The sequence below is a fragment of the Anser cygnoides genome, chromosome 1, assembly GCF_040182565.1.
Source record: "Anser cygnoides isolate HZ-2024a breed goose chromosome 1, Taihu_goose_T2T_genome, whole genome shotgun sequence".
NCBI lineage: Eukaryota > Metazoa > Chordata > Aves > Anseriformes > Anatidae > Anser > Anser cygnoides.
The window spans coordinates 203,941,535-203,966,147 of NC_089873.1; the positions used below are offsets into that span (position 1 = coordinate 203,941,535).

Below are 24,613 nucleotides of genomic sequence, written 5' to 3' on the forward strand. Positions count from 1 at the left end.
GAGCAGGACTTACTTACAAGGTTGAAGAACTCTGATTTAACCAGGGAGCTGTTTAAGCTGCTTTTTCCTTCGCCAGACCTGACAGATCACCACACCTCACGCCTCACATCAGGCCCACTCTCTACAGGTACAGGTGTTCACGTTTCTGCACGGCAAACTGGATCAGAAAGCAGATCCAAGGGACAAATTACTGGGTCACAGCAGGGAGGTGGAGAAGAGGGAACGTTCTTCTCTGTATTCGTATCCTGAGCCAGCCCACCGTGCCCTCACACAAACAGCTGCCACTTCCGTTTGTGCCAGCTCGGTGTGCAAACCTTCACTGCCAGACAGGGCAACTGCACAGGTCCACGCTGCTACCAAACAATCGTTCACTTTTCTTCGCATGGCATTCGATATTGTCACAACTTTCAGTCAAAGGTACGCTTAAACTCATTACGCCAGGACTGCTGCAATCCCATTCTTTCCCGTGTATTTCACGTCTTGATCGTTTTATTGCACCAGCACTGGTACAGAGTGGAAAGTACAGACTCACTGACCTGTTTTTCTGTATTTTAGACTTCGTTTGCAGCCAGCTCCCTGCTCAACCCCCTGAGCACCGTTACAGGAGAAACACAAAGGTGGGGACAGCAGGAAGTGCTTACCTGCAGCAATCCCAGCTGAGATGAGCTTTCAGGATACGTTTACACAGATGGATGCAAACAGATCCCAGTCCCCTACCTACACCCTAACTTGCTGGAAGCAAGCCAGCCACGACTGAGGTGATATAACCGAGTCTAACTGCGTGCACAGACTGAAACACCTCACCTGTGGGGTACTCTCTAACTCCTCCAGCCTTAGTATGTGTTTTTAGCCTTGCCTCTTTACTACGCAGTGGAACCTCGCTCGATCCTAAGGCACTGATTATCCAGACTCTATTTCCAAGGTGGCACCGACAGAACCACACGCAGGCTTTGCTCTTGGCCTCCTAAGCACAGAGAAGCGATGAAGACACCCAGCACGCTCCTACCACACCAGGTTCACCCCCCCCAGCATTTGCTGCCACCAGCCCCAAACCCCCCCCCTTTACACCCTGGAAGCAAGCTGCACCCCAGACCCCATAAAACAGCCTTTTTACACCACCCTTTCCACCCTGCATCCTCAGACCACTCCCAAAACAATTTTTTACACCCCATTTACAGCCTGCATCCTCGGACCCCCAAAACAGCCTTTTTTACACCCCCCCCTTTACACTTTGCATCCCCGGCCCCCAAAACAGCCTTTTATATCCCCCTTACACCCTGCTCCCCCAGACCCCCAAAACAGCCTTTTTTTACACCTTGCACCCCCAGACCCCCAAAAACCAGCCTTTTTACACCCCCCTTTACACCCTGCACCCCCCAGGCCCTCCAAAACAGCCTTCTTTACCCTTTTCATCCCAGCTGATTGCTGCCCCCGACACCTGCCCTACCTTACCTCCTCCAGCATCCCACAGACCCCCCTCCCTGCTCCTCCTCGCACGCCCCACACCCCCAAAGCACACTCCCCCCACTCTTTTAATCCCTATATATTCCCCAAACACCTCTTTACCCCTTCCCTTACCCCCTTTCCCTTCCCTTTACCACTTCCCCTTCCCTTTACCCCTTCCCTTCCCCCTTCCCTTACCCCTGCAGACCACCCAAACCCCATCCCAGCACCCCCCCTACACCCCCTCTTCCCCCCCCCCCCCCCCAGCCCCGGGGGGGGCCGTCACCCACCAGGTAGAGGGTGCCGTAGATGCGGAGGGACTCGGTCAGCGCCCCCTGCGTGACGTGCAGGACGGCGAGGGAGCAGCGGGGCTGCCAGGTGTGCCCGATCTCGTAGCAGCCGTGGGGGATGGATTTGCTCAGCGCCGCCATCTTGGGGACGCCGCGGAGGGGAGGGGGGGGGGGGGGAGCGCGTCACGGCCGCTGCCCGCCGCCGGGGTTACTCGCGGGCAGCCGCGGCTCTCGCTCCCCCCCCCCCCCCCCCGCTCCCCTCCACGCCCCGCCCCCCCGCCGGGCTCGCGTGAGGCCCGCAGCCAATCGGCGGCCTCCGGGGAGGGGGGGGCGGGGCGCGGGAGGGGTGCGGGGGGGGGGGGGCAGAGCCTGGGGGGGGCTGAGTGGGGGGGGGGGGGATCTATGGGGGGGGTAAATGTATGGGGGGTGTAAATGTATGGGGGGTGTAAAGCTTGGGGCTGCAGATAGGGGAAAGGGGGGGGGGGTGTTGCAAATCCTGGGGGGGCTGCAAGGCCTGGGGGTTGCAAAGTGGGGGGGCGGAGGGGTTGTATGGGGGGGGGCTGCAAATGTAAATGTAAATGTATGGGGGGGTGTAAATGTATGGGGGAGGGGGGCGTGTCCTTGGGGGGGGGGGGGGCTGCAAATGTATGGGGGGGGGGGGCTGTAAATGTGTAAATGTATGGGGGGTGTAAATGTATGGGGGGGGGGGGGGGGGTGTAAATGTATGGGGGGGGGGCTGTAAATGTATGGGGGGGGTGTAAATGTAAAATGTATGGGGGGTGTAAATGTATGGGGGGGGGGGGGGGTGTAAATGTATGGGGGGGGCGGCTGTAAATGTATGGGGGGGTGTAAATGTATGGGGGGTGTAAATGTATGGGGGGGGGGGGGGGGGGTGTAAATGTATGGGGGGGGGCGGAGGGGTGTAAATGTATGGGGGGGGGGTGTAAATGTATGGGGGGGGTGTAAATGTATGGGGGGGTGTAAATGAAAAATGGGGGGGGGTGTAAATGTATGTAAAATGTATGGGGGGGTGTAAATGTATGGGGGGGTGTAAAGCCTGGGGGCTGCAAATTGAGGAGGGGGGGGGGTGTTGCAAGTCCTTGGGGGGGGCTGCAAGGCCTGGGGGTTGCAAACTGGGGGGGCAGAGGGGTTGTAAACCCTGGGGGGGGGGGGGGCTGCAAATGGAAGGGGGGATGTAAATGTATGGGGGGTGTAAATGTATGGGGGGGGGGGGTGTAAATGTATGGGGGGGGGCGGAGGGGTTGTAAACCCGGGGGGGGGGGGCTGTGGATTGCAAAGGGGGGGGGTGTAAATGTATGGGGGGGTGTAAATGTATGGGGGGGGGGCTGTAAATGTATGGGGGGGGGGGCTGTAAATGTATGGGGGGTGTAAAGCCTGGGGGCTGCAGATAGGGGAAAAGGGGGGGGGGGGTGTTGCAAACCCTGGGGGGGCTGCAAGGCCCGGGGGTTGCAAAGTGGGGGGGCGGAGGGGTTGTAAACGGAGGGGGGGGAGGTTGTAAACCCTGGGGGGGGGGGGGGGCTGCAAATGGAGGGGGGGAGGGGTTGCAAATCTATGGGGGGGGGGGGGGTGTAAATGTATGGGAGGGGTTGTAAACCCTGCCTGGGGTGGGGGATGCTGCAAATAGGGGAAGGGGGGGGTGTTGCTAAATCCTGGGGGGGGGAGAAGGGGGGGCTGCAAGGCTTGAGGGTTGCAAACTGAGAGGGGGGGGGTTGTAAACCATGGGGGGGGGCTGTAAATGGAGGGGGGGCTGTAAATCTAGAGGGGGGTTGTCAACCCCGGGGGGGCTGCAAATGTGGTGGGGGGGTTGCAAACCCGGAGGGGGGCTGCAATTGGGGGGGAGGGAGGATGTTGGGGGGGGTCTTCTGGGGGGGGTTGCAAACCCTTGGGAGGGGTTGGGAGGAAGGGGAGGAGGGGGGTGTTGCAAACCCTTTTGGGGGGGGGTTGCAACCTTTAGGGGGGGAGGCTGAAAACGGGAGGAAAGGGGGGGGGGGTGTTGAAAACCTCCGGGGGTTGGTTTGCAAACATCGGGGGTTGTGTATTGAGGGGGGGGGGGGGGTTGCAAAGCATGGGGGGTGCAAACCGGGGGAGTCGCTCCCTGCAGTGTGCTTCCCCAAGCGTGTCGGTGCCCCGGACGGCCAGGTTCTCCTCGGTTTGCGGGGGGGGGGCCATGCAGCTTTCCAGCATCACCCCCCCCTCCCCCCCGGGGGCAGCGGCACCAAATTTGCCCTTAATTTCCCCCAAACCTTTCCTCCTTCCCTCCAAGGAGGGTGCGAGGCCGTGCTCGCGTCTCAAATCTAGCGGCCTGGCAAAGCGGCTCGGTTATGCCGGGTCGGTCGAGGGAGCTCGGCCGCCAGCAGGGCACTGCCGGGGGCCTCGGTGCCCAAAACCTGGGGGAAGACCCCGGGCACAGCCCCGAGTTCGGCTTTTTGCTTCTGCAGTGCTCTGTTCGAGACCCGTTTGCGGGCAGAAAAGGCAACGATTGCCTAAGATACGGGTTCTGGCTCTCTTGCTTGCGTGTTTTGGCTCCGGTACCGCTCCGGGCTCGAGGCTCGCTCGCTGCCTTGCGTTTGTGGGCAGGGAATTGAGGCACGCACCGGAGCGATAATCGCCCAAGCCGACGATTTCGCGGCTGACACACGGTTCTGCAGCCGGTCCCGGCGCTGGAGGACTTGGTTTGGGAAAACGCCTCGTGATGGAGGAGGACCCAGCCCCGTCCTCGTGCCCTGGTGGGACTGAGTCGCTGCCAGCCCGGAGCAGGAGGCTTTCGGATCTCTGCCAGCCAAGGACGACTCTGGCTCCGCACTAATGCGGGAGGCACAGAACTGACCTTGTTCCGGGCCCTTTTCCATGGGGTTGCAATGCCGTATGCTGGGAAGGAGCCCTGGGGTAAAAGTAGCATGGGAATCGCCTGACGGCCCGTGCCGGGTCACTCTGCCCTGGGAGAGAGCTTACCCTCGGTTGGAACTGGGACCACATCGTTTTGGAAAAGAAGAGTCACTGGGGTTAAAAAAAGCGTTGAGGACCTTTAGTTTTACCTCCCTAAGTACCCGGGGTGTTCGGGAGCTGTCCTGGCTGCATAGTGGGAATAGCAGGCTGGCTGTAGCGCTACGAAAACGAACGCCAGGGATCCGTCCCTTGGCACGAGGCTGAGTGATGTGGCACGGACTGTCCAGGCCTTGCCCTGTAACGTCCGGGTGTCCTCGAGAGCGCTTCTCCCGGTCCCAAAACGAGCGGCAGAGCGTGAGCTGATCGCCGCCAGCATGAATGGCGGGGGGGTGAGTGCTCAGCTTACTCCCTGCTCCTCCTTAGTGCAGCAGTGTCAGACGTACCAGCGCGGCCGGGTAAAGAAGCTGTCGCCGGTTTCCGTGCCTTGCGCCACGCACGGGAGCAATGTGGCAGAGTCCCACTGTGACTCTTTCCTCCAGATGGCCACGTACCCGCCTGCAGCCGGGCTGGCAGAAAGCTGCCCTCGGGCGCCACTCGCTCCTCCCAGTCTTTAGCAAGAGCCCTCAGCCGTTGGACAGCACTGCGGTCCTCCGGTTTACCTGTGCTGGTGCTAACTGGTTCGCTAACTGGTAACTGGTCAGCAGCAGCAGTACAGGTGGCTTGGGTGGCATCGGTACTGGGGGGCTTGGGTGGCCACTGCTGCGTGAAGAACAGCAGTGCCCGCCTGTCCAGCCGTCAGCGGGCCTCGTGGTCTAAGAATATTCTTCGCTGTCATCTTCAGTGTCTGCCTAATCTGACGTCTGCAAGTGAAATCACACAGCTCAGCCCACGGCGGGAGCTGGACGGGTGAAGAATTTCACCTGCCTTTGCGGTGGGAACGCATCGGCGTTACAAGGTAGGCGAGGTGGGGATCCAAGGCAGAGCGTTTAACTGGTTGGGAACAAATCTGAGAAAAAGAGAGAGGAAGGGAGGGAAGGAAGGAAGGAAGGAAGGAAGGAAGGAAGGAAGGAGAAATAAAACCAAACAAGGAACTTCACGTTGCAGGAGGGTTTGTGTTCCAAGTGCATTGGGATCTGGGAATTCTTCCTGCTAAACATTTCTGAGTATCAGAGCAATCTGGAAGCATTTTAACTTGGAAGCAATGCAGTGCTTTGCCCTCTCCGCTCTCATACTGCTTTCCAACTTGTGTGCTTTTTTTTTGCCATGTATTTGTTTTCTCCCTCGGGACAGGTGATCCAGCTTTCCCCTGCTACTTGTGCAGTTCTCAGTGCCTGACCCCACTTCTGCCAGTAGCTCTTCTTATCCACTAAGACCAGCTCTATCTAGCAGGATGGTTTTTTTGCAGTCACTTCTCCTTTTCTCAGTCTTCCACTCTCATTGTTTTTCTCCTTCTGCTTGCTCTCCTGCCATCTGTGTGATTGTCTCATGCCTCCATTATAAAATTGCATGAAATCCTTACTCGAAAAATTATCATGCTGCTACAAAAGTTAGGGCTTAGATTCATCCTTCAGCTCAGGTCAGCAGAGGTAATGTGTAGATGAGGGACATCTGCTTCTCTCAGGACGCTGTGCCAGAGCTGGGAGATGTGGCTGCGCTGTGTTTTCTCCAGGGCGCTGTCAGAATATCGCCAGGACATTTGCAAAAAGGAGCAAATTTCTGGAGAGAGCTGAAGGCCTGCAGTCTCACGCCATCAGTCATGTCTAGGGACAGTCAGCTTCACCCATCTCTATTTCTTCTCGAGATCTGGGACAAGCGATAGGTACACTCTATAATTAGCTTCGTAGACATAAACCCCAAGCTTACAACACAAATAATTTCCCTAATGCTTGAGATGCCTGTCTAGGACAGCAGCGAGTGGCCATTAATTGGGCTGGTTTTACTTTCCTCCAAGGACAGGACAGAAGGACCCTTTAAGAAGCCCTTTTCACCCTTGTCCCCAAAACTGTAAACTTAAACCATTTTGCGTTATTTGAAGAGGGATTCTCTTTTGGCTTACAGTCATGAATGCTACTTGTTCATTTTTATTTTTTTTTTTAGCAGGGAATAATCTCAAAATACCCTTGTGTTTGCTGATACTTCAAGGTAAAAGAATTAACTGGAAGTTTTCCCATTTTCCAGATGCAACGATTTCCAAAATAAATATGGGATGGGTTGTGGGATAATACCATGTGAACATTTTCATACAGACAATAATGTCCTCCAGTTGATACAAAGCTGGGCTGTTTCCAGGCATAAATGTTGCAGTCTTTCTTACAGGGGTACCAAGGATTACATCAAGAAAACAAACCCATAACGTTCACCACGCTGATCCTGCAGGCTGACCCAAGAGATGACATCCTGGGATATATTCATGTTACTGGCTTCGGTAGAATTGTGCTTCGACTGTATTTCTCCGTCTGTTCCTGGAGACAGTGATTTATTCTTTCTAAATCAGGTGACAGAATTGGCTAAATTGAGTCATTAAAGGCTAAATTGTGCCACTGGGATTGCTGAGAGGCAGTGCACGTGGAGGCTGTTCCAGGAGCAGGCTAATACGGGAGCTGGGACCCAAAGAAGCAGCTGCTTCTCTCCTTTCCTGCTTTCCAAGAAAGTGCTTTCTGTAGGTCTGGAAGGAATGCAAGATCACATCTCGCATCCTCCGGGTGCCTCAGCCTGCTTGAAACTCCCTCACCTGGATAATAAAGGCTGGGTCTCTGCCTTCCTTTGGCTGTAACCTCTTCAACCCATTTTTACCCCACCTGGATGGAAAAAAATCTTTTATGGTGGAAAAATCACGTGCTATCAAAACGTATGTCTGCCCACGCTCTCTGCAGTCACAGTGCTGTCTCTGCAACTCTTCTCCTTTCTCCATCATCCTCCCTTCTCGATGTTTATCAAATTCAGCAGTCAGGAAAGACCTGTCCTGCATAGCTTCCACGTCCTCCATTTCTGCGTGCCAGGTGGGGGCAGCAGCCTTCAAACATGCAGGTGGTGCTCACCTTTCTATGAACGTGAGTGGGAAGGAGGAGAACGGGCAGGGCTCACACGCTGCTGTACACATCAACCTCAGAGGCAGCATCAGTTGGGTCTCCAATCCTGAAGTCCAAGCAGTGAACTAGAGCTCTGGACCTCTATCGTCAAAGCTTCCTGATTGCTAATTTACTGCCCAGCTCCTTTTGGGGCCTCTTGAATGAGTTCTGAGACAAATATGCTATGGAGAGGTCCGGCCCTAAGTAGGGCAGATACAAGCCAGTCATCACCATCTGCCCTCGGGAGCAGCAGCCAGTTGCTGGCCGTGCTCTTCAGCCGCGTAGATGCAGAGCATCTTTCCCAAAGTGGGAGAGAAAAAGGAGGCAGGAATGAATGATGAAATCCTTAAGTAAAACATTTTGTTTGCTCTGCCTCTGCACCCATTCCCATCTTATTTGAGGTTATTACTGCAACATTATTTATGCTTCAAACACAGGAATTTTTTCAAAGTCATGAATAGCTTCATGAACTTAAGAAAAGACTCAGAAGGAGCTGTTTTTTCTCTGTTTGAAGTCCTAGCACACTTAAAGTTTCTGTAATAAAACTGTCAGTCCATAAAGTTGGGCTGCTAAGACCACAGATGAAATGTAGTTATTCTAAAGCAACTGAGCAGCCAACAGCTCCTTTGAAAAGTAGTGATAGTTTCTAGGAACCCAGCACTTTTGAAAAGTCTTTCAATTTAATCCTGAGTTTTCCGGAGGAATAATGAACAGTAAATTTCAGTGACTTAATTTTCAAATGCTCATGTTGAAATAGCCTTAGGACTCCGATCACTCCTGCTGCCAGCTCTCAGACATCCCAGCAGTAAAACTCAACTGCCTAAGTAGCAGCTGCTGAATCACCGCATGTTGCAGGTTTGTATTTCCAAGAAAACTGGCTGTGATTTTAGGTTATCCTGCAAGGCTGGGTTGATCAAACTGCATTGACCTTCAGCAGGACTCTGGGCATCCAAAACGGTGAGCCAGGGGAGTGGCTTGGAGGAGGCTCTTCTAGGCAAGCTGCCCCCTTTGCCTTTATTTTCAGTCACCCTTTGCTGTGAGGCTTCTTGACAGTTCTTGAAATTGCAAATGAAAGAAGCAGTGCTCCCATGATTACTATTAGTTTTTCGGATACTGGGTTTAGACCGGTAGATGTGGCTTTAGACATCCGTGTTTGGACCTCCTGTCAAAAGCAAAAACAGTATGAAAATTATCAAAATCGGTCGTGGATTTGTTGGGACTGCAAAGCTGCTGATCACACCGGCAGACTCTGCTTTTGGTTTCTCTCTGCTGGGCTGGGCTTTGAACGCACATGAAAAAGAATGGAGAAGTTGAAATAAGCCAGTTAAAACTCTCAAAAGAACCGTTTTTAAACACAGAAGCATTCAGAGAACAAAACCTCCTTTTCAGCACTCCTGGCTCTTTCCTAGGGGCCGTTTCTTACATTTCTGCTAAATCAGTTGAGAAAGTCACTAAAGCATAGCAACGTCGCTGTGCTCCTATGAAAAAAGCACCAAAGATCCTTGAGAAAACTCTGAACAGCGCAGAAAGCGAGAACAAATGTTTTATATATGTGGTATTGTTAAAACTCCCAAGTGGCATAAATATAATAAACAATAGTGAAGAATGGGATATTTCTGCTTGTTTCCACACACTCGAGATGACCTAACCTACCTCAGGCATGGTTCCACTTTGTGACTTGTGAGTTATTTGATCGTTCCAAACTTGTGAAAATAAACACTATTATTCTACTGTTCTGCACTGTGCATTCTTTTGTTCTCTGTAAATAGACTGAGAACTATCAAATGAAAGTAAATTATAATTAAATACAAATCAAAATACAAAGTGCAGATAAAACAAAAGCAACACATGGAAAAATGCAATGAGCGCAAAAGTAATGAAATGGTAGACTCGTCACTGAGCACAGCTCTATGCTCCAGATGACTTTGTCAGCATTTTATGGTTGAGTTCTGATCTCATTTACAGAGGTCTCCCGCCGAGACTTCCCTCATTGTAACTCTGGCATAGCCGAGATAAAAATCTAGCGTTTGAAAATTAGGATTTTCAGAGAAACCCATGAGAGTTGCTCAAATCCCATTGGATTTCAGTGCAGGCTGGACACCTAACTTGGTGCCTCTTTTAAAAAATCCCCTTCTTAAAGGCTATTTTAAACAGGTTATTTCTCTGTCCCTCCCAGTATTATCTTCCAGAGAATAGTTTTCTGTGTTTTGTCTAGTTGTAAATAAAGGCTCTTGGTGTCGTCTTCGTACCTGAGTACCTAGCTAGAAGACGTGAGCTTGAGTGTAAATTCTTTCTTGGGATTGGTTTTGCTCTTTGGGGTTGGCTAAGCTCAGAAACCCACCCATGCCTCTGTGTAGCAGTAATATCTCAAAGCCATGTTCTGTAGATCATTTAAATATTTGAATATCAAATATTTGTCCAGCTTTGTGCGCATCATGTTAAGAATTACTATTGTTTATAACATGATATAACATTTATAACATAAATGATAGGGATTTCACCACTCACCGGGTGAGTTCCTTTTACGGTCTGACGTATGTCACTGCAAGAAAGCTTCTCTTGATATTTTTATGGTGTTTTTTAGCACTGGAAGACTTTGAAGATAGGGAGCAGAAAACCTACTGTGTTGGCCAGAGTTCAGTATGCATGTGCATATGCATGTGCATAGAGATGAGGTGGCTGGTCAGACATGGTATTGTTTTACATTCCCCACCCACATGAGGAAAGCACCTTCCTTTTACATCCTATTTATGGAATATAAAAGATTTTTTTCTTGGTATTTTGGGGAGAAGAGATGCAATGCAATTTTATACAAATCTCACTTCCATCAAAAACCCAGGGAGGGAACGGATACAGTCCTGGCTGCCATAATATTACTGCACCTAATAATAAAGCACTACGGACGGTAAATGACCTATGTCCACGGATGAGCACTTTATGTCTCAGCACCATGAAGCAGCATTAACCCAAATGATATATTTCAACAAAATTCCCTCATACCAGAACTTCAGCAAACTTTACATGGGTAATCATCATTATCCAAGAAATATTACCTCAATTATACAAAATACTACCTAAGAAATCATCATTATCCAAGAAATTATCCCTCCTCCTAGCATTCCCACTTCCACTGAACTGCATCCATCTCTGTTCTGGGAGAACAATTGCACTTAGCAATAGACAGTGAAGAAAATCACATTTTTAGATGATGGGAAATTTTAAGTAAACAAAACAGCACACTTTGAAAGAGTATACGGTTTTTACTATTGTGTAAAGGAGCTATAATTATTAATTATTTAATTTAAAAAAAAAAAAAAAGAGAGAGAGAAATAGAGGTTTATAGTACAGCTCACCAGAAGCTCGTGGTCTCAGGACAAACTTCCTTTAACACACAGCATCTCAGTTTGTTCTAGCTGAAGAAAAACAAATTCTGCCCCAAGGCCATCTCTTACCAGTACCACTTTCTAGGAGGACTTTTGAAAGTTCTTTTTTTCCCATGAGTCTGCTTAAAAAATGATCGCTTGAAATGCTGGCTGTTTACTCACTGAAATCACGGACTTGGGACCCAATTCATCCTTCATAATTCTGAGGCTGCAGCAGCACGGCATTACAGTTTATGTGCAAGTCTTATGTCAAAGACATTAAAATGACCCTCTAACTGGGCTGAAATTAAGTTTTTGTTTTTTTTTTTTTTATCCTGCAGTGTCACATTGTTGCCCAAGGATTCTTGCATTAAAAAAACCCTCAGATCTCCACTTTCTTATTACACTTCAGCCCATGTTAATTCCTCTTAACTTTACTCAATGACCTGAGAAGCTAAGGAGTGAGACAGACATCCTAAGCATCTCCGACAGTCGAGGGAGAGTGGAGCACTTCCAGTGAGGCCTCAGTAGATCTGAACTGGGCTCTCTCTTTCTGCCTTGACTCCACAGGATTCAGTGGCAAACTAACCTACCGAAAAACTTAATAACAGATGAACTCACCCTTGGCTTCACAACAGCCACATCAGATGCACAGGAAGAAGAGGCAGGCTGTGGGGCAGCACAGAGCCTTTTTTTCTATTTGGGAGATAATTGGCTTCAGTTTGCTCAGGGAATATTTGAGTTAAATGGCAGCTCCCCTAGATTTTTTAATGCATGTTTTTGGGGAGTTTTCTTTTTATATTTTTCATAGCTCCCCAAGGATATCTGTACAGTGTCAACAATAATGAATGACATGAACTTTTACCATACGGAACTGAAATATCATGGTATTCTAGTTTTTATGGTAATTTGGCCCCATGGAAGTCTCTCTGAGGAATAAAAAATGCCTGAGAAAAACGGAATTCACATAGACTCTTGTTATTTTCTAACTTCATCTATATGTCTATTGGGAACGAGACGAATTGTCAGAGTCCAAATATAAATTACACTGCCCAAGAATGAAAGATCACTACATCCTCAAACGCTTCGTCCAGTAATAATAAAAAATAAAGTTCTGTATTTGTTCCATTGATAACAAAACCTCCGTACTGTGCTAAAATGCCTTAGTGATCAGCACTAGTAGAAAAGAATAAGGGTGCGGCTCCTTGACAGTTGAAGCCAATCTAAGCTGATCTGTTTTCCTTTGTGGTCACACCACCCCTCCTCGTCACCACAAGGTTATTTATTTTATTTTGTTCGGTTAGTTTTTTGACAGTTAGTACCTTCACCTTCCCTGCCAAGGAGTCAGAGGAGCAGCAGAAATGCACATGGAGCAGGGTGGGTCCGCAGGAATGACGTTTCAGGTCAGAAAATGGTCATGGAATTGGTGCTTCGGACAGATGAAGGACTGCTTGCAGAGACAGATATGATTTGTAGGTCCATTTCTGAATTGCTTTGCACCCTGTGTAGTCACCTGTACACAGGCAAGGAATACAAGGTAAATACAAAAAGGCAGCAAAGCTTCTGGACAATAGTGAAGGCTATTACTTGCGCTCAGTCTAATTTTGAAGGTCCTCAATTGCGTGTAACAGCAATCCATATGATTAATTTGCCAACTCAGATAGAAATTAAGACGTCTGTTTGCCAAAGACTTGCCAAACCAGTCCTTCTCACGGTCAGGAATGAACTTTATGTATTTGCCTTCACCTATATAGGAATAGGTAGTGAAAACCAAACGTCATTTACAAATGGTTTATAGAACAACAGCTCTGTTTGTGTGAGGAAGGGGGATAAACTGTACTGGAAAAGGGAACAGAATAAAGCAGATAACTTCTGCAACTACGTCCATGCTAAAGACTATCTGTATAAATACATCAGCAAAAAAAAAAAAAAATCACATGCTTAAATAAAATAACTATACCAACTCAAACTGAGTGTATACTGTGACTGTTTAAAAAGAGATCAAGGCCAAGGGCAAGGTCCTGCACCTGGGCCGGGGCAATCCCAAGCACAAATACAGGCTGGGCAGGGAATGGATTGAGAGCAGCCCTGAGGAGAAGGACCTGGGGGTGCTGGTGGATGAGAAGCTCGACATGAGCTGGCAATGTGTGCTTGCAGCCCAGAAAGCCGGGTTAAACCACAACACCAACCGTATCCTGGGCTGCACCAAAAACAACAAGGCCATCAGGGCGAGGGAGGGGATTGTCCCCCTGTGCTCTGCTCTCATGAGACCCCACCTGAAGCCCTGCGTTCAGCTCTGGGGCCCACAGCACAAGAAGGACAAGGTAGTATTAGAACAAGTCCAGAGGAAGCCACAAGGATGATCAGAGGGCTGGAGCACCTCTCCTGTGAAGACAGGCTGAGGGAGTTGGGGTTGTTCAGCCTGGAGAAGGCGCCAAGGCCACCTCACAGCGGCCTGCCAGCACCTAAAGGGGGCTATAGGAAAGCTGGGGAGGGACTCTTTGTCAGGGGGTGCAGTGACAGGACAAGGGGGAATGGCTTTAAACTAAAAGAGGGTAGGTTTAGATTAGAAATATGGAGAAATTCTTCACTCAGAGGGTGGTGAGGCCCTGGCACAGGCTGCCCAGAGAAGCTGTGGATGCCCCATCCCTGGAGGTGCTCAAGGCCAGGCTGGATGGGGCTTTGGGCAACCTGGGCTGGTGGGAGGTGTCCCTGCCCATGGCAGGGGGCTGGGACTGGGTGGGCTTTAAGGTCCCTTCCAACCCAAACCATTCTGTGATTCTACGCAATCCAAGAATTAGAAGAATTGCTGGGGAGACTGGAATTTGGAAATAATTAGCACTCAACAGCTATATTTTAAATGGCCCACAAAATAAAGACCGGTGCCACTGTAAACTGGGCAGTCCTGCTAGAGTTGGAGGAGTTGCATATTGCTGCCTGTTTAAACTTCTCTGTGATTTTAACAGGACCCGCATGTAGCTGTGTGTACAACTTAGTGCCACTTTGCTGGCGTGCAAAGTGCTCTTTGTGAGAGTCGTGCCAACAGCCGCTATCAGCAAGGGGACAGATTTCAGTGTTGTACCCAGTCGCCCTTTGTGTATTCACCAACTCCACAAAAGCAGCATGAATCTAACCAACTTCGACTCCTGGCAGATGTTAAATTTCTTTCCCAGGAGGATGACCCACTGCCTGCCTAACATAATACAAAGAAGGTGTTTTTTTTTCAGCCATGCCCCTGCAAGTCAATACTTGCTGCTATGTAATTAAACACAGCATATCAGCTCACACGGACTTTTTAATGGGAAAAATAGCGCATTTTAAGATTTGTGGCCAGATCCATCAGCACGCTTCACAGCTCTGTGCTGCTCCAGTGACACAGAACAACCTTAAGCCTTCAATAACCGATTGATTCAACCAGCTTGTTGCTCTATCACTGGAGCAGTGCAAAACAGCTGAAGCGTATCAGCAAATCTGCCTTCTGAGCTCCTATTTTGAGGGATTTATATCTCAGCCTAACTTAACTTCCAAAGTCTACTTACATGTAAAGGGTTAGTAGTTACTTCTCGGGTAATATATCTGAGGTGAAAGCGCGCTATGATGCTTCCAAAAAATCTGTAGCACCTATGTCCAAAAGGAAGTTTTGTGTGATGTGAGTGACAACTGGCTTGCTGAACCAGGACCGGGTGCAAGCTGGGTGCATGGAGAGCAGTAATGAAGCTCAGCATGGCATGCTAGGCATCAGGGGGAGGCAGAAAGAGCGCTTCTGAAATCCCGTCCAGCTCAGCTTACCTTACAGGACGCACAAAATGCCACGGAGAGCCAAGTACAGTGTAGCTCGTGGAGAGCAAATATAGCGGAAATAACCTCTGATGCTGCAACAGAGTTAAAGCAAAACAGGACACAGAAAGATTTAGTAGGAAAGATGACTCTGCAAAAAGGAAACTAAGCTGTATTTATAAAGCAAGACTCGTGACCTCTCGGAGAAATAGAGCTCAGTCTGTCATTTTCCACCATGGTTAAATAACGCCTTGTGAACGATCAGGCTATTATTTCCAAAGTTTTGGACTAATTTGCTATTGCGAAATGAAATTTCTTCAAACAAGGCAAAAAGTGCATTCCTCCTTCAGGATTGCACTCTGCACATGCCAAATCTGAAGTTATAAAACCAAGCTGTTTTGAAGTTATCTGAGTATAAAAAAAGGCCTCTGACCAATTTTCTGAGAAGAAAACTGTTTATCATTTTCCAGAAAAAAAAAAAAAAAAGTCCCTTGGACCAAGATCAAGTATGGGAAATTTCAAGCCAAAATGCAAATCTCTGAGCACTATGGAAGCAAATATGAGCAGTGGTTCAAACTGAAAGCCATTTTGGGAGGCAGCAGCACTGGTTCCAAAGTGCAGGCTGAATTCTGCCTCCACCGTGGGTCTGATGTTCAAACCACAGTCCACTGATTTTCCCAGACTGAACAGATTTTCTTGAAATTTGGCGTACTGTATCTCTGCAGCACAGCTTTCCTGGGAAGTTTGGTAAAATCATGCAAGGAAGGAGGCTGGTTGTTTTGGTTTTGTGTTTTAGCACAGTGTTTTATATATGTAACTACACTCTGAAAAAATCATTGTCAAAATGTTTTTTGTCATTCCAGATCATGAAAATGTCTTTGCCAAGTAACTTCTTGTCTGTTCTGCTAATCTGGTTGAGGACATACATGATTCCCTTAATTATTTGAGGAAATTGGCATTGGGAATATTGTTAAAACCAACAAAAAAATGAGTTGAAGGTATTCTTAAGCCAAGAAAGAGAAATACATGTGTGAAAAACACTAGCACGAAGATAAAGTGGCCCGTGTATGAGCATCTTTCATCTATGAAAGTTACAGCCACCTTTGCTCTCAGGTGCTCCATTACATGTTGTGGGTGATACAGCTGTGCCTTTTAGATTTCTAACTGCACGAGTAACCTCAGAAATCCTCTTGCACTGGCACACATTTTGACGATAGCTAAATGCAAATGATTATTTGAAGTGGTGTATATCAAATAGCACTGAAATTTCCTGTTTACAACGCTACAAAAACAAAGCCTGAATTCTCTGTGCAGACCGAGTTAATATTATTGACTTTCAGGGGTCATGGAGCAATTGGTGACCCGCGCTGGCATGCGAGGAATTACACATGTGAATCCAGATATGGTACGGATGTGTCAGAGTTTAGCTGCATGGAAGTACCGTAAAGGAGGCTACAGGCTGAATGTTTTCTGCATGAAAACAGAGACTAGCAGTGTGATAGGAGACCTGCCCTGCGTTGCACTGTCTGGATCTTCCTTGACCACAGAGAGAAATGAACCCCCTGACTCACATGCAAAGACCAAGAGGCAGAAACCTAAATGAAGCACCTCTCATCGAGAGCAAACTCCACCCTATATGATTAGGACCCAGGCCATCTCTCAGCAAACCCAACTGCTAACTCAGACAGGAGCTGGATCAGGGCGCTGCAGTGCTCTGTGGCAGATAAATCTGTACATCCTATGTTATTCATTTCAAGGTCTGGGATACATTCTTCTGCCCCATTGAGATCGATGTTGATTGATTCATCGTCATTGAATCAAGTGCCACTCTGTGCACGACTTTGTGTACACAGCTAGGCTTGCACCCATTCTCTGGCACTCACACTGATAAATATGTTGTTATATAAAAATAGATATGTGTGTGCATTTGCATATACATGTAAAGACACACAAAATCATACACAGCTTACTGCAGTGTTTTTTTCCAGAGGTCACATAGAGCTGTGTGCACTTGAAGTGTCATGACAAAACAAATCATTTCTTTTGCGTTGTTACTGGACAATTTAAATGCTGATTACAATGAATAAATACAGCAGAATAAATGTAAATCAGGAAATAGACATACTTCCTGCTTTAAAAGGGTCAACCTCACAAAGTACAGAAGTAGAGGAGATAATTTGTATTAAGCATGTGAATAGTAACTAGAAATCAATTTTAAGTATGTTACTGGATGACTGAAAAGCTTTCACTGACCAAAGAAAGCGATGCCCCTTGATTAAGAAAATCAGCTGATTTTATAGATGGAAAAAATAAAGAAAACATCTCTAATAAATTAAATAATATATAAAGTTAAGAAAAGTATCGATGACAAACAGGAGAAAGAAGACGTTGATTTGAATGAATACAAATTCAAAAGGAATTACAAGAATGTGATAAAATAAGCAAAACGAGACAATTAATGGACAGATGGTCAAAGACAACTGAGTTTTATATAAACCGAGACAAAGAAAACGTCACTAATGGTACCAATAGGTTATTAAATGGAATTTGCGGAATTGGCAATAAGCAATGCAGGTGACAGACATGTCCAACAGATATTTTTGTTGCATTTCAGCAAACATATATGGAATAAGTTACATGGCATGTTAGACAGAACTGACATTAATTAATGTAATTAATGTGATCTTACCATTTCAATGGTAATATAAAGATGATGTCCCAAAACAGCTCTAAAAGTTGCACATTTTAAAAAAACTACATGTTTAGGTAACTCTTATCCAAGAACTTCATAAGAAATCTGTGGGATGGCAATATCAATTCCCTCTGTCACGGACCCAGGAGACTGACAGAAAGGCAGAGACCTGCTCTCATCCAGCATTAGACACCTCTCAGTCACCTTTCCCTTCGGGGCTAGTCACCCTATGTTCTCTTCACCGTCAGTTGACAGACAGAGGTGTTTATTGAATGAAATTCATCTGACCATAAGTAGACATGTGAATTTGGTTATGAAAATCACATCCTAATATGCCATCCACATATTAAAAAATCAACAGGGTGCCTGAGGTTTCTCAGGTCTGCCCACAAGGCATCCGTTGTGGCTCTGAGCGTAAGGCTGTGGTCAAAAGGGTAGATAGCATCCTTGGATGTATAAGCAGGATGGTCTTGTGTAGGAATGGAGGGGTTATTTCACCTGCATGTTTGACATTAGTGTCATTCCTACTGGAAAGCCAAACCATGTTCTAATAGCAGTTCAGGAAAACACTGATGCTTTGAAAATGTTCAAAATAGAGTTATAAACCTTCTCAAATTTCCTGCGAGATGCTATGAGTCTGAGAGATAATGGGACTATTATTTCTGTAACGTAGAAATGTGTTTGCAACTTTTACAAATATGCAAAAAACACATACAAACTTAAGAGGAAAATTGTAATAGCAGCAAGATGATAATAGATTATAAGTAAGATTTTGTATACTCATGTAATCTGTATTACGTGAGTTGCCCTCTGCAAGTATCTGCCTATCCTAGATATCTCTAAAGGGACCGAGGGTGCTTAGGCTGCTAAGTCAGATAATTCCTTCAAGACTTTTAAAGGTAGGCAGGATGGTTTGAGCTGAATGTACTTTCCGAACAGCAGGTTCGAATCTCGCTCCTTTAAAATCAAAAGAATGGTCAAGGCATTGGAAAAGATGCCTTACAGTAAGAAAATCGGGAAGTTTGATCTATTTTGCTTACTGCAAAAAGGCCAAGGGGTGACTTAACCACAGTCTGACAATACCTACAGGGCTAATCTTGGTAATGACTTCTCAACCCGGCCGGTAAAGATACAACAAAAGTCAGAGCCGAAGATAACTCAGACTAGAAACCCAATATAATTATTGGTGGCCACAATAAATAATGCTTAGAGCTTTTTAGAAAGGTAGTTGCTGATGCTTTAATGAAGGCAACCTCAAAATCAGATTTATTAAGAAAAAAGATATACTGTAATTCAAACAATAAACAAGGAACTAACAAGGCTTGTGCTGTGCAGGATTCAGGCCAGAATCTCACAACTGTCTGGAAATCTAAGAATCTATAAACCCACTATCCAGCAGGTTTCTTACTTTGATCTGTTTAAAGAAACTGTTATGTACATGCTTATCATGGTGACATTTAATCACTGTTAATATATGCATAAGGTTCAAAGCAGGGTAATTACCATTTTTTCCAGCTCAGACTGCTGGTATGATTTGCCAGTGCTCTTGTTTTGAAAACTAATTCCCATTATCTAAAAGACTTTCCAAAGCAAACATAGCAGCGTAGCACTTTCTAATATTTATTTTGTGTTCCCAAAGAAAAAGCAATAGTGGTAGTTATTTCTTTTTGGAGGGGGCACATGGTGGTTCTTTTTCTAAAACGATACTTGTCTCCCGCTGCAGCTTTAAAATGTCTCCCTGTCCCTCTACTGAGTCAAAGGACCGGGTCCATTGGCAGAGGGCTTTGCTGAAAAGGTAGCAGGCAAATTGTTTCATGGGAATTAGGCAAAGGTCTACGCTGGTAGCAGTCAACACTGCTTCAGTGCCTAACTGCTGCAGAAGACTGCAAATGGAAAGGTTTTTCATGTACTAAGACGAAGATTCATAGTTTTAAGGTCACTGTGATCCTCCTCCCTCCAGTTGTCTTTCCTACATAATCTGGACCAAAACAGAATAAAAAAAAAAACAAAACAAAAAAGCAGGAGGCAGAGCTTCCTACAGGAGTTTTATCTTTTTTTTTAATTGTTTGCCTGTACGAACTGCAGAATGCCCAGCACCCGTTCCCCATCTGATTCAGATCATAAACTTGGTGGGGCTGGGAACAGCTTGGCGGACGTTTGCAGCACAGTGTGTGCATTCACAGCATTATCGCCGACCGAGATTAGCAGCGGAGCACTGCTAGTCACAGAAGGCAACGCTTATGAGTAAATATGGACCTCACCAGATACGGGCTGCGTTGCTGACTGCATCGTAGCCTCCTTGCACGACCTTGGGACTGCAGCGCTGTCTGGCTCTGTGTTTAAAAAGTTAAGATAATACGACTTGTCTGCCTCGCCAGGATTTTGTAAGACTGCAGTCGCTGTTTATTGGAGCTGGTTATAAACTATCACGGTGATGAGAGCTTTGTAAATACCTGTGCTCATGAAACCTTGGTTAAAACACCTCGTGCTAGAGGAAAACCAGTCATTGCAGCATGGCCACACACATACGGATGCATGGCTCTTGGCGATGGCCGTGCTCAGGACACCCGCACATGTCACACACTGTGCACACACACGCACCCAGCCAGAGGTTGTTTAACCGGGGCTTTACAAACATTTTCAAAGCGCTTTACAAACAATTCATTAATAGATGACATATTTTTGCTAAAGGCACAACCAGCCCAACCAGATTTTATTACAGGTGTAAATAACGCTGAGTGTGTTTAAGTGTGAGCCTCATGTGTCCGCTCTTAATCCTGGGGACACCCTACAGGTCTGCTCAATTTCCCCTCAAAATTCATGAACCCTACGTCTGTACTTAGGAGAGGTACACAAACCCTACATCCGTACGTGTTTAGGAGAGGTATATAAACCCTACATCCGTACGTGCATAGGAGAAGTACACAAACCCTACACCTGTGCGTATTTAGGAGAGGTACACAAACCCTACATCCTTATGTGTTTAGGAGAAGTACACAAACCCTACACCCGTACGTGTTTAGGGGAGGTACGCCAACACCAGGAGGTGCTTGGAGCAGCACCCTAGGTTTCTCTGTCCCCGTGAAGGACCACCACCACCCAGATGTGTCCGAGATGCCAGACGTACAAGTGAGGGATGTGTTGGGAGAAAAGGTGGCAGCTTAGAGACCTGCCCTGTGGCCTGGCGAGGGAGAGGAAGGAGAGGAGGTAGAGGAGGGAGAGGAGGGAGGAGGCTGATGGATCAGCTCAGCCTGCCCCTGGGGAACCAGGCCTGGGCCTGGGCACCTCGGGGTGCCCCTCTCAGGCCCTGTCGCCGCCCTTCACCGCTGTGGGGACATCGGGGACCCAGCCCCGGGTCACCAAGCCCGGGGGGAGGCAGGGCAGGGCCGCTCGCTGCTCACAGCGGGGTCGCCGTGCCTGAAGTGGGGGGGACGCTTCTGAGGCTCCGCAGGGCCGAGGGGCTCCGGGGGGCTCCGGGGGGCACCCAGCGGGACTTTCCCCCCGGGCCGGGGCCGTAGCTGTGCCCGCCCCGGGAGGCTGGGAGGAGGCCGGGGCTCGGGGAGGCGCCGTCCCCTCCCCTGGGCAGTTTCTCGGCGCGGCGGTTTAAGAGCAGAGCCGCCCCCGGCCCCTCCCCGTTGGAGCCGGCCCGGGCGGCACGGCGCGGCCGGGGCCGGAGCCGGGGCCGGGGGCAGGTGGGGGGCCGGGGGGTCTCGGCCATGGCACGGTGCCGTGGTGGCTGTGGTGGCGGTGGCGGCAAGGGGGCGGCCGGGCGGCTGCTGGCCCTGTTGCTGGCCCTGCTGCTCGGCGGGACGCGGGGCTTCGGCGACGAGGAGGAGCGGCGCTGCGACGCCATCCGCATCGCCATGTGCCAGAACCTGGGCTACAATGTCACCAAGATGCCCAACCTGGTGGGCCACGAGCTGCAGGCGGACGCCGAGCTGCAGCTCACCACCTTCACCCCCCTCATCCAGTACGGCTGCTCCAGCCAGCTCCAGGTGGGTCCCAAACCCCCCCCCCCCCCAACCCTCCCCAAACCCCCCAAATCCCCCCCCCAAACCCCCTTCTCCAGAACCGGGAGCTGGGCGTTGTGCTGACATTTCCCCCATCTCCCCCGCTGCAAAGCCTGGAGGGAGCGGGCTGCAGCACAAGGCAGCGCTGTGTGGGCTTCCCAAGGGGGGAAAAAAGGGGGTCCTGCCATGCCCGGCCCGCAGAGACACCTCCACGGCAGCAGCCAGCTTGGACCCCCGCGTCCCCAACTCCCTGAAGCCCCCCCGGTGTGGCCACAGGCCCCCAAAATCGCCGTGTTTCCAAAGCTGAGCGAGCGGCAGTGTTTTATGGCCGGTGCGAGCCCGTCGGTGGCCCGATGGTGAAAGAGAGGCGCGTTCTTCCAGGAGGATCACAAACCGAAGTGATTCAGTAAATGCCTTTTCTTCTGTTTGTTTGCTAGCCGTGATATCCAGGCAGTGCCTTGAACAAAAATATGTATTTGTTTAAACCGCTTTAAAATATACTTTTTTTTTCTTTTTTTTTTTTTTTTCCTAAATTGCACCCTTGAGGTTTACATCTGGCTAAATCCCACTCGCTTTATTGAAAGTGATGGGCTAAATTTGCATGGAGCTAATCTGGGGAGTGAAATGTTCAGGCTTTGGCTTCGGACCACACTTGAACTGAAAGAAGGCAGCATTTTTAGGGTTTTTTCTCCCAAGTTTTTATTGTTCTTGGTTTATTTGTTTTATGCTGCTTCCTGTTTTTTAAGGCAAAGGACCAAAAATTACTGCTAAAAAGGCAAAAAAGAAAACTTGTTATGTTTTGACCTGTTGAATTTTCTCCTAACGCATTTGCGATTTGTGTTTCTCTCTTCCAGTTCTTCCTTTGTTCAGTCTACGTCCCGATGTGCACAGAGAAGATTAACATCCCCATAGGTCCCTGTGGTGGCATGTGCCTCTCTGTCAAAAGAAGATGTGAACCTGTTTTAAAAGAATTTGGATTTGCCTGGCCGGACAGCCTGAACTGCAGCAAATTCCCACCCCAGAACGATCACAACCACATGTGCATGGAGGGCCCGGGAGATGAAGAGGTTCCCCTTCATAGCAAGACATCCTTGCAGCCTGGAGAAGAGTGCCACAGCATGGGATCCAATTCCGATCAGTACATCTGGGTCAAGAGGAGCCTGAACTGTGTCCTCAAATGTGGCTATGATGCTGGGCTCTACAGCAGGTCAGCGAAGGAATTCACAGATATCTGGATGGCCGTGTGGGCTAGTCTTTGCTTCATATCAACTGCGTTCACAGTCCTGACCTTCCTGATTGATTCATCCAGATTTTCCTACCCGGAGCGCCCAATCATATTTTTGAGCATGTGCTACAATATTTATAGCATTGCTTATATTGTGAGGCTAACTGTGGGCCGGGAAAGGATATCCTGTGATTTTGAAGAGGCAGCAGAACCTGTTCTTATCCAAGAAGGTCTTAAGAACACAGGATGTGCTATAATTTTCTTGCTGATGTACTTTTTCGGGATGGCTAGCTCCATCTGGTGGGTTATTCTGACATTGACGTGGTTTCTGGCCGCAGGACTCAAGTGGGGCCATGAAGCTATAGAAATGCACAGTTCGTATTTCCACATTGCAGCGTGGGCTATCCCTGCAGTGAAGACCATTGTTATTTTGATTATGAGACTGGTAGATGCAGACGAGCTCACTGGCCTGTGCTACGTTGGGAACCAGAACCTGGATGCGCTGACGGGCTTTGTTGTTGCTCCGCTTTTTACCTACCTGGTTATTGGAACTTTATTCATTGCAGCTGGGTTAGTGGCCTTATTTAAAATCAGGTCTAATCTTCAGAAAGATGGAACTAAAACTGACAAACTGGAAAGACTGATGGTTAAAATCGGTGTCTTCTCAGTGCTGTACACCGTCCCAGCAACGTGTGTCATTGCCTGTTATTTTTACGAAATCTCCAACTGGGCCATTTTCCGCTATTCGGCCGATGATTCCAATATGGCAGTGGAGATGCTCAAAATCTTCATGTCCCTCCTGGTGGGTATCACTTCAGGTATGTGGATCTGGTCAGCCAAAACTCTGCACACGTGGCAGAAGTGCTCGAACAGACTGGTGAACTCAGGGAAAGTGAAACGGGAGAAGAGAGCAGATGGTTGGGTGAAACCTGGGAAAGGGAACGAGACTGTGGTATGAGAAAAGGACGATGGTCACTGCCTTACCTGAAGGACTGATTGTGTATAAGCATTGCAGTGTAAATGCTGGGAGCAGAGTGGGGAGACAGTAGTAAAACTTGTCTCTTGAGGAAGGAAAAAAAAAGCCTTGAAGAATAAGCAAACAAACAAAAAAATCATGCTGCAAATACAATAGCCATAAACCATGCTGCCCAAAATAGGAAAGCCCAGGGAGGCTTTAAAAGCTGTGAAATATCCAAACACATTATCTTCCTTTTTTTTATAAAGTAGGATGCAATATACTGAAGTCTTTAGAAGCAGTGTGACTGTAGCCCACAGCTGTGGGATATTGTCATGTGTTCATCATCTTACAGCTGAAGGAGGAAAGGCAGTCTGGGTCCAAGTTCGGTGCTGATTTAGGGTCCAGTTACCAGAGATGGAGCACCCAGAGCCACAATTAGTTGTCTTCTTTCTGAGTTCAGACCTTCGCTGAGGGTTTTGTCTCTACACCCTGGGGAATTCTGTTGCTCCCGTATGCTGTACGAGTCAGCCAAGGATTAGATCCTCCAACAAATAATTAAGTGGACTTTCCCAAACTTGGGAATTACCCAAACTAAGAACGAGTTAGTGAGGTATTAGTGAGGATGACTCTTAAGTCATCTGATGGTCTAATACAAATTTTGTCTCCTTTTTACTGTCTGTAACCTAGTCTGAACTGAGTGTTTTGATCAGGAATTTGGACCTCCCTAGGTTCCTTCCAACCTGAAGTATTGTATGATTCTGTCAATATTTCATATTTTTTTAAGAGAAGCTTTACTCAAGGTCATTGTCAGAAGTAGAGGAATATGTGGGAGCTTGGAAACTGTGCGTGCTGTTATGCATCACTTATTGGTCGCCTGCCTC

General features: G+C 48.1%; 2 protein-coding genes and 2 long non-coding RNA genes across 7 annotated transcripts in view; 2 read left to right on the top strand and 2 right to left on the bottom strand.

The window, feature by feature from the left end:
- The window catches only part of TMEM135 (transmembrane protein 135), a 181,598-nt gene extending 179,688 nt beyond the window's left edge, over window positions 1-1,910 (bottom strand). The window contains exon 1 of one of the 3 annotated variants that reach the window (XM_066989914.1): window positions 1,734-1,910. In XM_066989914.1, the coding sequence (XP_066846015.1) occupies window positions 1,734-1,874 (141 nt within the window). In that variant the 5' untranslated portion in view covers window positions 1,875-1,910. The remainder of the gene's footprint in view (window positions 1-1,733) is intronic. The other 2 variants (XM_066989912.1, XM_066989913.1) reach the window with 2 other exon arrangements.
- A 1,902-nt stretch (window positions 1,911-3,812) lies between these two features.
- On the top strand, window positions 3,813-9,443 carry LOC106048033 (uncharacterized). Of its 2 annotated transcripts, XR_010828427.1 has the most exons (3): window positions 3,813-5,029; window positions 5,482-5,595; window positions 6,957-9,443. It is a non-coding gene; the product is annotated as an uncharacterized lncRNA (long non-coding RNA). The 2 variants fall into 2 exon arrangements; XR_010828426.1 differs by having other exon boundaries at window positions 3,813-5,595.
- Window positions 8,733-15,105, bottom strand: LOC106048037 (uncharacterized). The gene is made up of 3 exons (XR_001214044.3): window positions 14,860-15,105; window positions 12,393-12,583; window positions 8,733-8,870 (listed from the first exon to the last, which is right to left on the bottom strand). It is a non-coding gene; the product is annotated as an uncharacterized lncRNA (long non-coding RNA).
- Window positions 15,106-21,213: 6,108 nt separating this feature from the next.
- Window positions 21,214-23,738, top strand: FZD4 (frizzled class receptor 4). The gene is made up of 2 exons (XM_048076515.2): window positions 21,214-21,534; window positions 22,404-23,738. The coding sequence occupies exons 1-2, from the start codon at window positions 21,256-21,258 to the stop codon at window positions 23,730-23,732; spliced, it is 1,608 nt and encodes a 535-aa protein (XP_047932472.2). The 5' UTR covers window positions 21,214-21,255; the 3' UTR covers window positions 23,733-23,738.
- Window positions 23,739-24,613: the final 875 nt, after the last annotated feature.